The 19271-nt window shown below is 49.3% G+C and overlaps 4 protein-coding genes across 4 annotated transcripts; 2 read left to right on the top strand and 2 right to left on the bottom strand.

Annotated features, from left to right (window-relative positions):
• Positions 1–2638: 2638 nt before the first annotated feature.
• Positions 2639–4249, top strand: UCRPA7_2751 (putative l-galactonate dehydratase protein; the record flags this gene model as incomplete). Its single annotated transcript, XM_007915316.1, has 5 exons — positions 2639–2821; positions 2886–3491; positions 3549–3618; positions 3671–3858; positions 3917–4249. The coding sequence occupies 5 exons, from the start codon at positions 2639–2641 to the stop codon at positions 4247–4249; spliced, it is 1380 nt and encodes a 459-aa protein (XP_007913507.1).
• A 2545-nt stretch (positions 4250–6794) lies between these two features.
• Positions 6795–8740, bottom strand: UCRPA7_2750 (putative glycerol proton symporter of the plasma subject to glucose-induced inactivation protein; the record flags this gene model as incomplete). The annotated part of the gene is made up of 7 exons (XM_007915323.1): positions 6795–7069; positions 7132–7348; positions 7411–8144; positions 8206–8377; positions 8439–8537; positions 8594–8622; positions 8674–8740. 7 exons carry the CDS (start codon positions 8738–8740, stop codon positions 6795–6797), a joined length of 1593 nt encoding a protein of 530 aa, XP_007913514.1.
• Positions 8741–9993: 1253 nt separating this feature from the next.
• UCRPA7_2749 (putative 3-beta hydroxysteroid dehydrogenase isomerase family protein) lies at positions 9994–10934 on the top strand (the record flags this gene model as incomplete). Its single annotated transcript, XM_007915317.1, has 2 exons — positions 9994–10116; positions 10170–10934. The coding sequence occupies 2 exons, from the start codon at positions 9994–9996 to the stop codon at positions 10932–10934; spliced, it is 888 nt and encodes a 295-aa protein (XP_007913508.1).
• A 51-nt stretch (positions 10935–10985) lies between these two features.
• Positions 10986–11833, bottom strand: UCRPA7_2748 (putative o-methyltransferase protein; the record flags this gene model as incomplete). The annotated part of the gene is made up of 2 exons (XM_007915322.1): positions 10986–11302; positions 11359–11833. 2 exons carry the CDS (start codon positions 11831–11833, stop codon positions 10986–10988), a joined length of 792 nt encoding a protein of 263 aa, XP_007913513.1.
• Positions 11834–19271: the final 7438 nt, after the last annotated feature.

The raw sequence follows: 19271 nt of genomic DNA, 5'->3' as shown, positions 1-19271 counted from the left end.
ATAGCTTCACCATTCGGATCGCTCACATCGCGTTGCGCCTCTACTCGTCCGACCGCCAATTCGGCTGTATTGTTTGCATCCAGGACATCTCGAATGAGACTGAATCCGTCTTGCGATAGGTTAGTGATTGATGATACCAGCATCGGCAGCTACTTTACCCCGACATAAAGGCAACAATCCCAAAACGCTTGCCACAATCCCGAAAGTTTCCGCCATTCACGCAGTTACTCTTCGTGACGACGAAGACCTTTGGTGAGGTATTGTAGAGAAGAGAGGCGTGGAGAAGATTAGGGCTCACGCGACAGAATCTTGAGACATTTATACCAAATCGAATTGATTGAAAGACCTGCAGCTAGTGGTAAACGAGACTAGACTACGCTGTCTAATTGGCTTCCATCCCGATGTCGAGGTTGTGAGACATGACAATTTTGGCCCCCAAACGCAACTTCGTGGATGCTGCTGAGTTGGCATCGAAGAGCGCCACCTGAAGCTCTTTTCCTGCCATAGGACTGGATGATGCAGAATCCTGTTCGTCTTCTCCACACATCACAGGAAGACAACCCAAACAGGCGGCCACAAACTAGCGCTGCCATTGGCGTGACCGCATCGGAATGTCAAGCGGCAAGCTGCAGCTGCAACATTATTGAACCCTTCTTCGATTTATGACTTTATATGGCATCAGGAAGCTTTTGCTCAATGTCCATCATCCACGCAATTTCGTCACACAGCTCTTTCGCCTGTGTCTCTGTCAGAGCAGCCATTGGCTGACGCGGAACTCCTCCATATCCATGGAAATGCTGTAGAATCGCCTTGAATCCAGGAACAGCGCGCTTTGTCAATGACCAATCAGCCTCAGCCAATTGTTGTTGCGATCTCATGGCTTCTTCGTGCTGGCCGCGAACGGCCAAGTTGTAGACGTTGACACAAGTTCGCGGGAAGACGTTTGCAGCTCCTACGATTGCACCACTTCCTCCAACTCCAACCATTGGAACAATGAAGTCGGCAATGCCAGCGAAGGCATAATATTCTCTTTTGGCTTTATTTGAATCCTGAGCTGAGAAGACGTCAGACACTGTGTTTGTCGCTCCCGCTACGCGAGCGAGCTTTCCAACATTCCCGCAGGTGAACTTGGTGCCCACAATATTCGGGTGTTCAGCCAAACGTATCAACAAGTCCGAGTCAATATCAATCCCTGCCACTGCCCCTGGGTAATTGTAGATGACTACCGGGACCGGACTTGCGTCGGCAACTTGAGTAAAATATCTCTCGATAGCTGCAGAGTCCATCGCCCACTTGAAAAAGCTCGGCACCATCAAAAGAACGGCATCTCCCCCTGCAGACGCAGCCTCCTGGCATAGGCGCAATGTGCCTCGAACGGACTGATCCGAGGCGCCAACGAGAATAGGAACTTTAGTATATCCAGCATGGTCAAGAGCCGCTCGTGTAACTCTCGTTACTGTGGCTCGTTCTTCAGGCGTTAGATAGACTGCCTCGCCATTTGAGCCATTTGTAACGATGCCGGCCGTGCCAGCCTTCACAAGACGAACTGCATGACGACCAATTGTAATTTCATCGAGATCTTCCGAGTCTGGTTGGAAGAAGACCTGTGTAGGAGCGTAAATGCCTGGTACAAGTGTTCTGGGCATCTTGAGGGATCGTGAGAGCTCGCAATGATAGCTCTAAAAGAAGGCTTTCTGGAGGAGATATTATCAGGTAGAGGGGGACAGGACAAGCACGAATTCCAAGAGATCTCACATCGTTATCCCACAATCCCTCTCCGCAGAGAGCTGGGAACGATCACAACAGTTGATCGAAGCCTCCGCTCATCGGCGTGGGCCCTAGGCCCCAAGATAGCTCGGGCATTGCATGTCAGGGACTTGTCCCTGCGTCACAGAATTTCGCGCCAGTGGTCACATGCCATACTTGGCATTGATTCAGGGGAGAAGCGGCAGGCGGCAACGATGACTTACAGAACACTTAGAGCATCATCTGGAAACCCACCCCACGTAGCGTCCCCACGAACCCGGGGAAAGGGGTTCTCCGCATTCAACAACACGCCCACAACGCGCCTTTGCCAGACAGGAGGTGGCGACTGGACGGCCTGTGTGCCTCGGAAGCGGGCGACGCCAAGGGACATGATGCGGACCCAGGCAGCGGGGGGAGACGGCACGGTCAGTCCGGATTCGGCATGGGGCACACGAGGGTGGGAGGTCTATGTGGACCCTTATCCGATGCAGCTCCACATGGTAGGCGGACGAATCGCGGCCATGGGACCCGGCTTAGCTAGTCTAACAGAGAAGCTGCGTTAGGGCCGTGATGTCGGATAGCGGAAGGGGAAAGTCGCCAGTCACATCTGACCAGTCTGTAGCATATCGAACTGAAGCCCGATTCTCCTCCGCTGTGGTGGGGGAATCTGGAGCAAACGGGGGTCCTTTGTGGATCACTAGCTAAAGAATTGGAGAGTTTGTCCTTTACAAGACCGGGGCAGGGCCATTTTGTCTCCGATGAAGTCGAGACCTACTTCTCTTCACGTTGCAACTTCTCGAACTTCATGTGATACCCCGAAGTTAACAGACTTATTACATTCTACTTCTCAATACATTCGCATTACAGAGCACGTACGCCGGACTCTGATACAATGGGCTCTCTTTCTGCGGTAGACGTCTCGGACGTCAAGATCCTAGGCTTTGTTGTCACGGACTTGCGATTTCCGACAAGTCTCGATGGTGTTGGATCCGATGCTATGCATGTTGGCACGAACGGGTCACATCCGTACATCCAGCTTAAGACGAACCATGCCGGTCTGACCGGTGAGGGTATCGTAAGTTGTCCTACTTTGCTGAATAATCTCCTTAGAAGCTGGTCTAATACGTTGTATTCTTCAGGCATTTAGCAATGGTCGCGGTAGCGAACTCGTCTGCATGGCCCTCGAAATCTTTGCGAAACGTGTTGTCGGCAAAACCATGCATGAGCTCACGCGCGACATGGGCAAGACATGGCGATATATGGTGTCAGATTCTCAGTACCGCTGGATCGGCCCCGAGAAGAGTGTCACGCATCTAGCCGTTGCTGGTGTGCTGAACGCGGTTTGGGACCTATGGGGAAAGATCCTGGGCAAGCCAGTCTGGCAAATTGTGTGCGATATGACTCCTGAGGAGATTGTGCGTTGTATCGACTTCCGCTACATTACAGATGTCATCACTCCTGAAGAAAGCATTGCGATGCTCAAGAAGACGCAAGCCGGCAAGGAGAACAGGTTGCGCGAAGCTTTTGAGAACTGCGCTGTCCCGGCATACACCACATCTCCAGGTTGGCTAGCATTCTCAGGCGATCGCATGAAGGAAGTCTTGCAGGAGACTATTGATCAGGGATATACAGTTTTCAAATTCAAAGTTGGAACAAGTATCGAGGCTGATCGCGCGCGTCTGTCCGCCGTGAGAGACGTATTGGGATATGAGAAGGGCTATCAAATCATGATCGATGCCAATCAGGTAAGTTGTCAGAGCTGACCTCTCGGACCTTTTCAAAGTACCTAACAAGCTTCTCAGGTGTGGAGTGTCCCGGAGGCTATTGAGTACATGAAGCACTTGGTGGAATTCAAGCCTGTCTTCATTGAGGGTCAGTCACCAACTAAGTAAATCGGAAGGGCGTGAAACTGACAGTCTCCTAGAGCCCACCAACCCTGACGATGTTCTGGGCCATGCTGCAATCCGCAAGGCACTCAAGCCGTATGGCGTTGGTGTTGCAACAGGTGAAGCTGCACAGAACCGAGTGACCTTCAAGCAGCTCCTCCAGGCTCAGGCCACAGATGTTGCCCAGATTGATGCAGTGAGGTTAGGAAGTGTCAACGAGTGCTTGGTAAGGAGTTAGAATGACCAATCAATCCGGACACAGCTAATCCTCTCTTCTCTTTTAGGCTGTCATGCTCATGGCTTTGAAGTTTGATATCCCCTGTGTTCCTCACAATGGAGCTATGGGTCTGACCGAGCTCACTTCCCACCTCAGTACCATTGATTATGTTGCGATCTCTGGCAGAAAATCCATGCTAGAGAACGCGGATAGCCATCGCGAGAATCTGCGACACCCTTCCAAGATCGTCAATGCCCATTATGTAACACCGCTTGCCCCAGGCTATTCAACAGGCTACACTGATGAGGCACTGGAGAAGTACACATATCCAAACGGAAGCTTTTGGAGCAGCGAGATCGGACAGCAGATCATTGCGCAGCCGACTGGTGGTGAACTATAGATCTAAACCCGGGATAGGAGTCTTTGTTTCTTTTGCATGTCTTGTAGAATAGATACAACGGCCTCAAGACTAGAGATTGCCCATGGCCTGATGTTATTAATAGCAATCGTCTGAAGTTCATCAATATCCGGCACAAGATGTCGAAGATCGGTAGACAGTGACGATAGTGTAAGAATAACAATAGCGCCGAGGGAGCTAGTAGATATATTAGCATCCAAAAATCGGGATTAGATTGCCTCGATGCACTCACGAGACTGAGAATGTCCAGGTGTAAGGGCTTGGCTTCCTCAATATCTGAGTTGTGTTGTGCACATAGAGCCTACACGTTTCTATGCACAGCGCAGCTTTCTCAATAATAGAAGCGGGAACACCAGTCCCGCCATGAGTGTTGATATAAAGAGCAAAAGGGCGATAGATGATATGTCTCGCAGCAAAGTATCGTATTCGTAGGACTGCTTCCCAATCGCTTGTGGCTGGTTCTGGCCCAAGTGACGGTCTGAAGGGCTCGGGAATAGACGAATACCACAGCTCAAGTTGTCTGTGAAGTTCATCACATACAGCCGTCATTGAAGATATTTCTTCTAATGTGATGTCGTCCGCGGTCATCAAGGTTGTCGAGGAGAGTGTTAAAACATGTTGTTTGCGAGGATAGAGTGAATTATGTATCCGATTGAGCAGCCTTCGAATGGATATCTCAGCCAAATAGCAGGTCGACTGCATGGGGTCTAAGTTGTTGCATGACGGTAAGCTCGTCTCGTCGGTCAGTTGCTGTAGTCCGCTTCGTGGTAGCTCTAACTCTGCAAGTCTGTCGCACTCCACGAGAAAGCACGACCAAAAGAGACGCAATACACTCTCGTGGGAGCCTAGTTCATCTTCTCGTGGTCCCAAACTAGAAATTTTATCAGTATTGTAGTCCCCATAGAAGCAAAAGGAACAAAAATCATACCCGGATAATTTGAATTGCAGTATAGTTGAGGCTGAATATATCAGTCTCCAACTTTGAAGAGGGCGGACAAGGTACGCGAAGTAGAGGCTTGCAAGCACCAAAGCTTGGGGGAGTAAGATGCTATAGGAAAATGACCAAGAAGATTGCGATATGAGAATTGGCATGGCGTATTGTATGAAGTCCATGCCTGGAGGTGATTCTTTGAAGTCTTGACCCTCCTCAAGCGGAGTGGTTGCGACGGCACCGAGCGCACATACGACAAGGCACAATGCCGTCTCTATGCTCGAATCGATACCACGCATTAGGAAATTCGCATAAATAGTTTGGAAAGTCTCTCGGTCAAGAATTGGATGCCAATGATGGGCCGTAGAAAAGAACGCTGAGACGAGATAGTCTGTAACTGTTTCATCGAGGTGAGGTGTTGGTGGTAGACCTGACCATTCTCCGAATGACAACGCTGATGGTAGCTGGTTTCGTGATTCTAAGAGAAAGAACAAGTCCCTTGGGTATTCTCCTATCAGGGCCTTCATTGCTGGAAGACTGAGGAGGTAACTCGAGGACGTCTTATGCTTGACTGGAATGGTCATTGGAGGCAGACTCTGGACTTGAGCCTGCACATCACCTGAGAGGAAAGGCCATGGGCCAAAAGGGATGCTGGCATTTGTAATGATGGTCGATATCCCATGGGCATTGGTGCTTGGGATAGATGCTTGACTTTGAGGTGATGTTCCCGCAATATTTATGGGAGACGGCCGGGTCTGTAGCTCGGATGAAATAGTAGCAATCGTATCAGCTTGCCCTTCAAGAATCATCTCGATGTCTCGAAGTCTGCCCAAGATCTCCCGAGTACCTCCCGATGTGTCGATACGCTGTGAGGGCGTATCGTCGTACACACACTCAACTTCTGCTTCAACGCAGTTCCGGCAGGTTGGTTTTGCGGCATCGCATCGACGCTTTCTTTAGGATGCATGAGTCAATGTGCTTTGTAGTTTGCTTACAGGAAAGTGTTCTCACCGGTGGCGGCAGTACGTGCACGCCAGCGCAACACGTCTTCGATTGAAGCTCATTCTCGCCCACTCCCGCTTAACAATCTAAATCGCGGTAGTCGATCAAAACCAATCTTCCGGGTCGCCGTGTTGCTGCCCCGGAGGGGAGTTTGTGCGGAGAAGTGGGCCAGCAAAATGAGACCTCCGCGTCATTGCGTTTTTTACGTCTCCTGACACGCGAAAAGCAGTTCCACGAAATCCAAAGGGGCTAATACGGATATGACTAATGACCAGGTAGGTGGTGGGTTCCCCTGACTCGGTCTCCCAGCAGATTTTAGAGGGCAGTAAGTACTGTAGATGCTACCGTAGCGCGAAATGGGTCCACAACTCCACGAGACGCCGTTAGCGTTTCGTACAGTCACAAACAGTTCTTTGGCAGGATCGCAAATAATGATTAACTTGATTGAACAGGTCTGATTATCTTGACTATGTACCTATTCTAGCATGGTAATTCGCAGGTTTACATGGTCGCGCTGCCGCTGTTATGATAGAATATACGAAGTTGGTGCTTAGCGCTTCCATTCCAGCCGGTGAATGGCATTCCAAGATTTGATTAAACCCGCTCAACATGGTCCTCTTCCGAGCCTTGCAGCTTTCCCTCGAGCACTTCCTGTCCAACCTTGGTGTTCTCTGCCTCAGTGATGCGCTGTGCTTCTGCCTCAATGAAATTTTGCGGCCGACCACGCTGAGTCATATCAGGCTTGCCGAAAACGAAGATCGATGGATTCTGGATGAAAATCTGGTCCATGTCCTCCAGAGTACGTCGCGATGTCTCAGGATACAAGCAGAAAACGACAGGGAAGTAAGCCCAGCAAATAACAGCGAAGACTATAAAGACACTCATCAGCACGCCGCGCTGGAACAAATGACGGGGAAAAGAGGGAGCTTACTGAGATAGAAACCCCAATGCAGGTTATTGACACCCACTTTAGTGAATTGTGTGACAATGAAGCCACCCATCCAGTTGGTCGCGGTTGCAGCGGCTGCACCCCTGGTACGCCATCCGAGCGAGTTGACCTCGCTGTTATACACCCACGGAACTTTGGCAAAGCTTGTTCCGTAAAAGAAGTAGTATAGGAAGAACATAGCCGTTGTAACGTTGCCCAACTGCAGAGCATTAGTCTCTTTCCTTACAAGCAGGACTTTGTTAGAGTCTGTCATGAACTTACAATCTTCTTCCTTGAGGGATCTTGTTCGGCCGCGTGCAGGCACATAGAAGCAATTAAGTAGCAACTTCCCATTGTAGTGGCACCGTACAGCATAAGTTTGCGTCGGCCCACCATATCGATGACGATCAAGCAACAGAACGCCGCACCAAGGTAGATGGTGCCGTTGACTGCTGTCAGGAGACGACTCATCTGTTGATCAAAACCAACACTTTGCTGTAGCAATGTAGGGAGATAGTATCCTAGAGCGTTGACGCCAGAAAATTGCTGCATAAACTGCGTTCCGCACGAGAGAAGAAGCCGACGGAAGTTCTGAGTCTTGTCACGGCACATAAGCACATCCTTGACAGGAACCCTGTCCTTCCGCTCTAGCGTGATAGCTGACTGGATTGATAGGAACTCAGCAGTTACCTCCTGATCGTGTATAGTTGCATTCTTGCTGGTAAGCCTGGCAATAACCTTGAGAGCCTCGTCGTGGCGGTCCTGGAGGAGTAGCCAGCGCGGAGACTCGGGTACGAATAGGAGAGTGATAGCAACAACGATCGGGAAGATAAGTTGGAACCCAAGGGGAAATCTCCACTGCAAAGCACCACCCTGGAAGTATAAACCGTAGTTCATCCAGTTGGCGAGGCAAAATGCTGCAGTGTTGCAGAGAGATCCCACGACGACGAGTTTGCCACGAATGCTGGGCTTAGAACACTCCGCTTGGTACACAGGGCAAGTTGACGATGTCAAACCTGTTGAAGGAGTTTTGGTCAGCATGCAGAAGTACCAGAGGTATTAGGAATAGTGGCTTACCCATTCCAAAACCATTGATGATACGACCAACAATCATCTGAGGCAAATGCCACGAAACAATTTGAAGAATTGCACCAACAGCATTGCATATAAGGCCAATAAAGATAGTCTTCTTACGGCCAAGCCTGTCTCCGAAAGTAAAGGCAGTGATTGCCCCAAAGAAAGCACCGAGCTGTGTAGAAAGAGTTGTTAGCATATCTCTCACAATGTATTTGACCGAGCTTAGCACTGACAGAGAAGCAACTTGATGTGATGCCCGAGATATTCGCTTTATTCGTCTCGGGGAACCATTTCTTGAAGTCAGCAGAGATCAAGACACCTGAGAAGACACCCTGGGATATGTTAGTTGACGGCGTTTTGAGTTGTCATAAGACGGGTTTCTGCTCACTTGATCATAGCCGAACCAAGACATGGATGCTGGGGTAGAGTCAGCCTATAACTTTCTCCTGAGGACACTCTCCAGCTTACCGGCGTTGACGACCGTGATGCAGACAATCAGCCATGTGCCGCTTAGACGGTCACTGAGACCCGCCATCTTGTTAAGATGACTGAGAGGAAACGGATGTAATGGTTGAGGAGAAGAGATGCGTGTCGGGTTTGAGAGAGGAAAAGCCACTGCCGTCGTTGAACGAGTCAGTTGTTCCGCACGATGCCGTCCAAAACAACTTCTGTTGGCGAGGCTGGAGACCTTGAGATTATATATCCAAGTCAGCAGTCTTCAGGAGAACAACTTGACCCTGTGACCATGCAATCTAAAGAGATCTAGGTCAGATTCGCCTGACCCAGATCCTGGAGGAGGTATCATCTTGGCCGGTTATTCGGATACGGGGTTTGGGGAAAGCGTTCCACGACAGTGGAGATGGGATTTTAGTGCCTCACTAAAAGATGGGGGACAGGCGAGAAATTACACTCCACGGGGTTGGAACTGCCAGGATGTGAGGTCTTTCAGAAAGCCCAAACCTTGACTAGTGGCAGGCCAGTGCTCCTCTCGGGGCTGAGCGGCAGACAAGTCCGCAGTGAGGGTAAGCGAAGGATACGGCCAAGTGAGACTAGCTCCATAACGCGTATACATTTGCACTAACGCTGACCTCTGTCTCACTGTCTTGTTGCTGTTCTAAACCGCAATTCTGAATTGATTACTCTTTTCAGAATCACTGAAAGACTGTTTTCATTTTTTTATTTAAAATGCAATTAATGAAGAACAAGGGACTTGACTGTTCCTAGGAGCGTGCCTCGCTATCATATTTGTTGGAGATAAAGTAGTAGTGTTAGTAGTTATTTGGCTAAGGTTCCACCATGGAAAGGGGGGATGGGCGGCAGTGGAGCCATGCGCGATTCGTGAGCATCATAGCATGCGAGAGTGCATTAGTCGCGGCTTAAGCCTCGCAGCCATCTTGACGTGTGCCTCCGATATCGAATGATGATCTTCTAGCTCAGAAAGCGAGTCGTAACTGTCCAAAAGAGGATATGCTACTTTCCTACCGTTACAATTGACTGCCTCAAAGAGCTGAACTTCAGACTCAGGGACATTGTGGCCAAATACAGGACAAGTCGCTAGCTCGCCTACAACAGTCTTCTACTATCGCCGACTCTGTCTACCATGGCTACGCAACCGTAAGAATCCCGGAACGCATGCGCAGCGTCTTCATGAGTGCTTATAGATAATCCAGGGGATATGTGCTCGTAACAGGAGCAACAGGCTTCATCGGAGCTCATGTCGTTGACAACTTGCTTGCCAGAGGGCTGAAGGTGCGAGGTGCAACAAGATCATTAGGCAAGGGTCAAGCTATGCTTAAGGCCCGGCCTCAATATGCTTCTCAACTCGACTTCGTGCAGATTGACGATTTTGAGAAACTTGGTGTTTTCGAAGAGGCCGTGAAAGGCATTGATGCAGTAATTCATGTCGCAAGTGTAAGGATAAGCTCGATCCAAAATCTTCAGAGTCCTATATTGACCTTTCTCAGCCATTTACATATGATACGAAAGACAACGAAAAGGAGCTCATAATTCCAGCCATCAATGGTGTTCGATCAATTATGGAAGCCGCTGCAGCTACTACTAGCATTACAAGAGTCGTTATCACATCGTCATTTGCTTCGGTGCTCGACGTGAACCGGAAAGCACCTCCTTATTTCACATATACAGGCAGTGATTGGAATCCACTTTCCTACGAGGAATCTGCCGACCCGGCTACTAGTGCCGTGATAGCATACCGTGGAGCGAAGAAGTTTGCTGAGTTAGAAGCTTGGAAGTTTATCGAAGAGAAGAAGCCACACTTCGATATTGTCACTCTGTGCCCGCCGATGACCTTTGGCCCTGTAGTTCACCCTGTGAACGGCGTTGCAGCATTGAACGAATCGAATGCAATGCTGTGGAAAATTGCGAGTGGCGCGCAACCGTTGCCTGTGGCCCGCGTGCCATTCTGGATTGACGTGCGTGATTTGGCTCAGGCTCACGTGGAAGCACTTGTTCGACCAGAGGTTGGGGGGAAAAGATATGTGCCGGCTTCGCCAGAGCGCTTCTCTTACGGGTTAGCCGCCAACATTATGGCTGATAATTTCGAATGGGCGAAGGGTCAGGTGGTACAGGAAGAGCAACCCATTGATGAATCTCATGGTCTAGATGGCGAGACTGCCGCTAAAGAGCTCGGGTTGGACTACAAGACCTTCAAGCAGACCGTGGTGGATTTAATAACGCAAGCGGTGGAGATGAGGGACACGAGTAGTTAGAAGCTTTCATAGTCAATGGAAAGCATGTACGATACGTTAGTACTTGGTATCTTATCTCTTCAACCTTCCCTCAACGCATGCACCAGGCACGCCAAGAACCCTCCAAGTTTTGACAAGCTCAAGTCCTGCAGCCTCAAGCATGGAACTGAACCCTGCTTCAGTTCGCTCTTTACCACCCATTGTCATCACTGCTTGATCAAGAACAGCCGCAGGGAAGTCGGCCTCGCCAACACGAGCTGGAAGAACCATTTCACAGATTAACACGCGGGACTCTGGTGACATCGAAACAGCCAGGCTCTTGAGAATCTCAATGCCGACACTATCTGCATAATCGTGAAGAATCATACGCATGAAATATGCCTTTGCGCCTGTTGAAGTTAACAGTCAGTTGAGTATTATCTGAGGAGCTACACGCAATACTAACCTTTGATAGGATTTGGGGTCATAAAATCGTGTGGCATGAAGCCAGTGTCGGATGGTAGAACACCGCTTGACTTGGCCATATCGATGACGTCCGGACGTTCTTGCAGATAGCAAGACCTCGGTGTGAGCTCAGGGTGGGCGTCTAATATTCTCTTCAGAACAACACCATGGCCCCCTCCCACATCGACAAGTTCTACGACCCCCTTCTCAGTTTCCTCGGGGCTATTCTTCAGACTGCTGAAATCGAAATGTCCGACAGGTGGGATAGCGACATCGATGCCTGCCATTCCGGTCTGGAAGGCCTGTATCTTCTCAGGGTTCTGCGCCATGATGGCCCAAACTGGGGTTCCTTCCTGCTTATGGTAGGCCGTGTATGGATTGCGAAGGGGATCGTCGGGCTCATGCAGGCCGTGAGTGCCAACCCACTCGTGAAAATTATGCATGTTCATAAACCACTCATCGTACCTAGGGCCCATTAGCTGAAAGGTGATCTGTGATACAGGCAACCACAACTCACATGGCCAAAAACAGATGTCCAGGGCTCGGGCTCGTCATGATATACGCCTTCGAGAATTTGGTATGAAGGTAGTCTCCTCCATCCGAGCGAGTCTGGTCGAGGAAACCAGCAGCCACTTCCGTACGGCAACGTCAGAAATGGCCAGTCGCCGAGATGATACAATATAGACGACATTCGTTACATGGAATTAAGCTTACCGAGTACTCGCCCCATGCGCTCTGCCGTAACCAATCAGAACGACGATCAATCACATTTGGGGTACGGTCTTACCTAGAAGTGAATCTTGGACCCCAGTTGCCTTGGACAGGTCCTGCAGTGAGATGGGACCGTCTTGGGGAATTGCATCAAGAACCTTGTGCTTCATGAAAGTCCGTACAGCGATGAGCTCGGCCATCTGCAAGGAGACGTCAGTTTCTGATTTGGCAATTGAGTTTGGTAACGCGTCGGACATTAAGACCGTGATAGTTGGGCTCCATGTCTGGAGTAATCAATGCTCTGCTGAGCTGCCTCGCCTTGGCGATCAGCTGGACTCTTGACATGTACCCATTGAGGTCGGGAGCATCACTGTATGACTGAGCAACAGCTGTTAGCTCTCCTACAAGGTTCTGCACTTCACTCGATGTCGGTACTGCCATGGCTACGACGATGTCTGCGACCAGACAAATCTTTCAAAGTCACAATTTATTTGACGATGCAGCTAGGTGTTTGAAGAGACACATGGAGCATCGCGCCACATGCCACATCGGAGAGCTCCCACATCTCCGGTGGTGCGGGGCTTATCTCCAGAGCTACCTCAAGCAAGTGCGAAATCAACATTTGCTTTCCACTACCCCTGACTTTCTAGGACCGACCCGACATGGCCCTGCCTTGCTAGTTCAGTCAATAGATCCCAAAACAGGCAAGCCATAATTAGTGTGAGAGCCAGCTAAAACCACAGGGCCTTAGCAAGGGCCGCAGGTTGCTGCACACAGCCACGCGTTCTTGGATGCCGGCGTTGTTAGTCAACATTCACGCGTTGCACGGCGCTCTTTGTTCGATGCCCACCCTAGCCCCTTTGGCGCTGGTGAAAGCCCGCGTCACGGCAACGCCCGCAAAGTTTAGAATGGCTTACGAGGCCGATGCAAAACACGAGGTACAACTGAGGAAGCTCAAACGAACGTTTGTCAACAATCTCCTCTGGGCCCTTTGAGAGGCGTGAAACGCTAGAAACCAAGAAGAAGAGGAGGAGCTTTGCGTGCGATGTGGTGGGCAGGCGGCCAATGTAAAGAAACGCTTCTGAAGTTCTGAGCCGATGCTAGTTCATTTAACGAATATCCCGTGTAAGCAATGAAAGATGGACTAGCATTGTGCATTTCGGCCCACAATTCACCGTCCCGGCGCCATGGAGCGGGGTCTGCTCGGAGCCACTTCTTGAGTCTAGGCTAGCCCAGCCAAAGGTTTGCGCCTCCCCGTCAATCCTGATCACAAATCTGCTGTCGCGCAGGAGAGGAGATTGACCGTTCACCGCTTTGCACGATCACAAGAGCCGTCCTCAGAATCGCCAGGCTGGTCCGTAGATTTTGGTGACATTGATGTGCGGTGTCCAGACGGCGACGCGCGATATCATGGACCCAGACGTGCCCCCTGGACCCTCCGACCCCCGGCCCAGTGAATCATCGCAGCCGTCATCCAGGATCGAGCCAGACACATGGACCGATGACGACGACGAAGGCTACGCTCAGTCCCTGTCCACCAGCTATCTGACCTCTATAGCAACTGATATCAGGAGAGGAGTTGTGGAGAATGGCCGTACTTACGCTGCGTATGGCATGCACAAGCCGTGGCTGCCTGTCGACGATGAAGAGGTGCGCGAAGCGCGACTTAAAGTCCTTGGCCAGCTACTGACCGCACTAGCTCGACCGTAATGACATGCAGCATTGCAAATTTGTGCTCTTGATGGACAATGAGTTACATCTGGCACCAATTGTCGAAGATCCACACAGGATCTTAGACCTCGGGACGGGCTCAGGTATCTGGGCTATTGATATAGCAGACAAATACCCCTCCGCCGCCGTTCTCGGTGTCGACACGGCGCCTGTCCAGCCGAACACAGTCCCCCCAAATTTACAGTTTGAGATCGATGATGTTGAAGCAGACTGGCTATGGCCAGAGAACAGCTTTGACTTCATCTACGCCCGCGAACTCATCATGGCTGTTCGAGACTGGCCACGTCTCACGAGGCAAGCTTATTCGCGGCTAAAACCAGGAGCCTACTTTGAATTAGGAGCTTCCGTACCAATATTCACCTCGGACGACGGCACGCTACCTCCAGGCACAGCATATGTCGAGATGGCGCAGCTCTATTTCGAGATGTCCGAGCGAATCGGTGCGTCGGGGAAGGAGCCATTGAAATGGAAGCAGTATATGGAAGAAGCCGGTTTCGTCAACGTCGTTGAGAAGGTCCTAAAGATCCCAACCAATCCTTGGCCAAAAGACCCGAGGTTAAAGAAAGTTGGCGCATTCGAGCTGTCCCATTTCCGCGACACAATTTCGAACATCTTCTCCCGCGGATACACGGAGATACTTGGAGGTGACCCGACGTACTTTCAAGTCTTACTTGCAAAGGCTAGACAAGAGGTGTTAAATCGAGACATGCATAGTTATGTGCCATTGTACGTGTTTGTTCCCCAACCGTCGGTACCAATCTAATCAAGGCTAGCTACGTTGTATATGGCAAAAGACCTGAGAGTAGTGGTTCACAGCCACATGCTCATCATGTACCTGTATCAGGGAGCCGTGAAAACTCTGCTGAAAACTAGCGAGTCAAACGGGAGCAGCGAAACAAGGTTTGATTAAGCAGGTACGGCCCTGACGCCCAAGTGGCTTTTAGGCCACACTTACAGTGTCGAGTAATCATGTATATGTGAAAATGACGGGAACGGGTAAGCAGGCGTTTATGGTTGTATATAGGTAAGGTGATCAGGAGAAAGGGAGTAGGGAATCCAATTGCGCATGCAACTGGGCAGTTCAAGCATCTCGTTTACATGATGTCTTGGAAAAATTCTTTCATGTCCTCCATAGCTGGGACGGTGTTATGTATAAAACAAACAATAGGAGTCATCTTTGACCTTGATGAATATTTGGCAATGCACGAAACTCGATACCATTGTATTCTACTTCCATCAACCATATGCTATGATCAACAAGTTCTCAACTGAGGATGGATTTCATATGTTGGTGCCTTTAAGAGAAATGCTCAAGCCCGTTTCGTGCCCGTGCCCTTTGGCACCCTGAAAACCCAGTACAAGCCCATAGCAGCTGCGATATTCACAATGATGTACACCCATAGAAGGCCGAAGTTCCTCCACCTATCGTCATAAAAGATCTCAAATCGTGCTAAGAACTCATTCGTGGAGGCAAGTGAGCAATAGCTGCACAGATTACTCGAATCCGGGTTGAGTAACGCACCCCCGGCGACCTTGATGTAGGGCGCGAGATACTCGTTGCAGGTCATGTTTCCGGGCGGCTGCATGTATAGTATCTCATTTTCAGCGCAAGTGACCTTTGAGCCCGCAACAGCCGTAGACATCACCCCGCTTATCAGATATGTTGCAGGAGAAACATGGTACATGAAACTCCAAAAGCCGGGCAGGTCTGCTCGAGGGACGCCGACGCTGTAACAATGTCAATCCGTTGCGCTTTCAGATCAGGTTGTCTTGCCTCGGAGGCAGGCAATGGATGACTTACCCGCAAAATGCAATACAAAGCATCCACATCAAACTTGCCAGGACACCCGCCGTGGGAGGTATCTCTATCCAAGTTATGACGAAGTGGGAGAATGTGCTGGCAAACAGCATGAACATCCACAAAAAGAGAAAGACAAGGAAGCCTCGGATATGTACGTCGTCTGCAGTAGTGTTTTGTACAAATCCTACAGGATAGTACCAACAAAAATACATGATAGCCGCCATGAGACTATTCCAAGCAATCTCAACAAGAATGTTAGATAAAACATAGGCTATTAAGAGCACATTAGTTGCTTGTCGCTTCATGAGACTGGAGTCTAGTTGAGACTGGAGTCTAGTAAAGACTAACTTGTCCATCTGTATATCTTCGAGGGCCGCTCCCGAGCTTCATAGAGATCTCGCTGAGGCACGAACATTGGCATGATTTGCTCATTGATATTGCCGAATAAGACCATATACATAAAAATAGCATACAGCTGATTTTGAAGGCCCTGAATACTATTGTGTGCCTTGAAGCTGAAACCGAGATAGAGTGACTAAGGCAATGCAATCAGTCTTCGTCTAAGAAATACAGTCTTGTTAGCACTTACAGACAATACGATCAAAGTAACTTTTGACCAAATATAGGTCGGGGATCTCCAGAAGTGTTTTGCGGTGCGGATGAGAACCTCCCAGAATTGAATCCAAAAGGACGCGACGAACTCTTGATGTTGAGACATGTCGTCCTTAACCTGCTCATCTAAAGTCGCCGGCTGGATCACAGCTAGAGCTTTCAGTCGAGACAACTCTTGTTTGGCAACCCGATACTCTGGTGAGTCTTGCCAGGCATGATGCCAATCAGTCCCATGGAATCCATCCGCAGGGGGTTTGATAACCTCTAGCATCCACTCTGCAGGGTTGGCGTCAATCGGACAGGATGGTGCTCCTCTTCTCTCAAAATACTTAATGAGCTCCGATGATCGTTGACCCAAATCTTCCAAAGTCAACAACTTGCAAAATTCTGTATCATGACGATGACTTACCGCCAAAATAAACCGTTTTTCCTCCAGGTGCAAGTAGCAGAAGCCGGTCAAAACGCTGAAAGAGTATTGCTGACGGCTGATGTACTGTGCACAGAATTGCCTGCCCACTTCTGGTAAGCTTTTCTACAAGGTCGCAAATTGCCCAGGAAGTCTGTGAGTCTAGTCCAGAGGTAGGTTCATCCAGGAAGAGTAGTAATTGAGGACGAGCAGCGAGCTCTACACCAATAGTGAGGCGCTTCCGTTGTTCAACATTGAGACCTTCTCCCGGAACCCCAATCAGGGCATCTGCGAAGTTCTGCATTTCCAGCATAGAGATTACCTGCTCGACGTAAGCCTGCTTCTCTTTCCGAGGTATTTCTGCTGATTGTCGAAGTAGAGCACTGAATTCCAGGGCTTCGCGGACGGTCATAGTGTTCAAATGAAGATCTTGTTGCTGAACATAGCCTACTCGATGTTGGAATGTAGAATCTGTTGGATTTCCATCAATGAGCGTCTCGCCGCTTACAACACCAATCGTGACGCGTGCGGCGAGTACATCTAGAAGAGTGGTTTTCCCGGCTCCAGACACACCCTACAGCGCGGTTAGACCTCCCGAGACTGGGCTTTGCATTTAGCAACTTACCATGAGTGCGGTCGACGTCCCTGGTTTTACCCAGCCGTCGACATGATCCAGAATTCGGCGCTCCGTGCCCTTGATTTTGATATCGTAACACAAATCTTCCCAATGAAACACAGCGGTGCTTGTTAACAGTGTACCGGGGCCACTGCCTACCTCCTTCGCAGGAATGACTGGGCGACTCTGTAATAAAGTTTCGACATCTGAAGTATGTGACTTTCCAAATTCTGAAGGCATTTTTCCTCGTCGGAATACCAAAATCTCTCCTTTGCTTTTAGGGGGCTTTGCGAATTCGGCTGACATGAGATATGTGACGAAAAAGAAAATAAGAAAGGCAAATAGAATGCCAACATTTCTACTGATTTTAGTCATTTGAAATAATGAATTCTTAATGAGCAACTGTAATCTTACCTCCACTTGTGCGAATTATAATATCCAAAGGACAGATTGATATACCTATCGCCATCGGCAACTAGTGTACCGGGCTGTGCGCCAACGACTGCGCAGATGTGAGATTCTGGCGGAAGGTTGGTATAATCTGGACCTTGTGGGACTACTTGAGCGCATGGAAACGACCTATGGTGGAATTCATTCGCCATGAGCGCCTCAAATGCGTAAGCGAGCGGGTTAACTATGAAGTTTAGAGTCAGTCGGTAGTTCCCTTATGATGACAATGACAGAGTCGAAACAGGGCGAATAAAGATGTCTCAGAAAAATCCATTTAAATTAAGACTATGTCTTGTGGGGAATGATCGAAACATGATCATGACAGGCGAGACTGAACTTCAGAAGCTGCTTACTGTAATTCATCCACCGTGACCAACCAGGCATATATGACGTAGGGATGGTGAAGCCAGTATATATCATCAGACCGAGGCTAAGCAAAGCGCTGGGCACCATCGCCTGATGAGATGTTCGGGTAGAACATGCCAGCGTACGATACAGCGACGACATGACTAAAGTTGTAATGTAAGTTGTAAGGCAAAAGAAGAAAAAATTACTAGGCTCCCGTCGTAGGTGAGCCATGAAGTAAATCAAAATATTGAAGATGAACATGTTCATAGTTTTGTACGGAAGATCCGTCGCGTAGCTCGCTATTGCCTGGGCAGACTGATGATAAAACGCATATCTATTATGCTTTTCCACCACAGGTCGTTCCGCGTACACTCCGAGCACCTATGGTCAATCAGCTTCCGTTAGATAGTAAAAACAAAGATTGCTGATCATACCTCAAGCTGGCTAGAAAAAGCATTGAAGAGCAGGGAAAAGAAGATTAGGCCGCCACGATAATAAAACGTAGATGTGTTATCCTTTAAGTCGTAGAACATGCTACCGAGAATGAGAGCCATGATAACGTTGAAAAACAAGGATGCAATCGTAAAACCCGGATCGGCTTTTAGTCTTTTATAGCCGCGCCACAGCGTTAGAGAGACTTGCTGAGCATAAGAGATTGTATAAGGTGACTTCGAGCGCTGAATCTTTGCCTGTTCAGCTCGCCGTGACGTTTGGTATTCGGGTAATCGCTTCTCCGGTGGATGTTTCTGCTTATATTCATCAAGTTCCTTGAGGAGATCTTGGCGTTGCTTGCTGCTCTGCCATCTTGCGGCGAACTCATCGGGCGTCCGCGGCACACGGCTCTCAAATCCTCGTTTAGGTTGACGTTCATTTGGGCTGGTCATAGAGGTCAAGAAATCGGGGATTGTTTGTCTGTCCGGGCCTGGTGAGATGTTCAGTAGTTGACTTTGTAGAGGGGGCCGGAGTACCTACACTCGAATCCCAAAGCCTCAAAGTAATGTTTTGCGTCTGAAACTCTCCCAAAGAAGATCTGGCGGCCGTCATATAGAACTGTGACACGATCGAAAAGCTATCTGGAGATGAGTGTCATGCAATGCAAGAGCAAAGTGGCCACCAAAACTTACATCATACGCAGATTGAGGTGCTTGATAAATAGCTACCGCAGCTGCAACTCCAAGTAGATCTGCTTGAATTTTTAAATTTTTACAGAAGTTGATAGCATTTGCACTATCCAAGCCC

Source organism: Phaeoacremonium minimum (genome assembly GCF_000392275.1).
Source record: "Phaeoacremonium minimum UCRPA7 unplaced genomic scaffold PA7_03_scaffold_191, whole genome shotgun sequence".
NCBI lineage: Eukaryota > Fungi > Ascomycota > Sordariomycetes > Togniniales > Togniniaceae > Phaeoacremonium > Phaeoacremonium minimum.
Note: the sequence above shows the minus strand (reverse complement) of the source record. Positions and strands in the feature narration are given on the sequence as shown.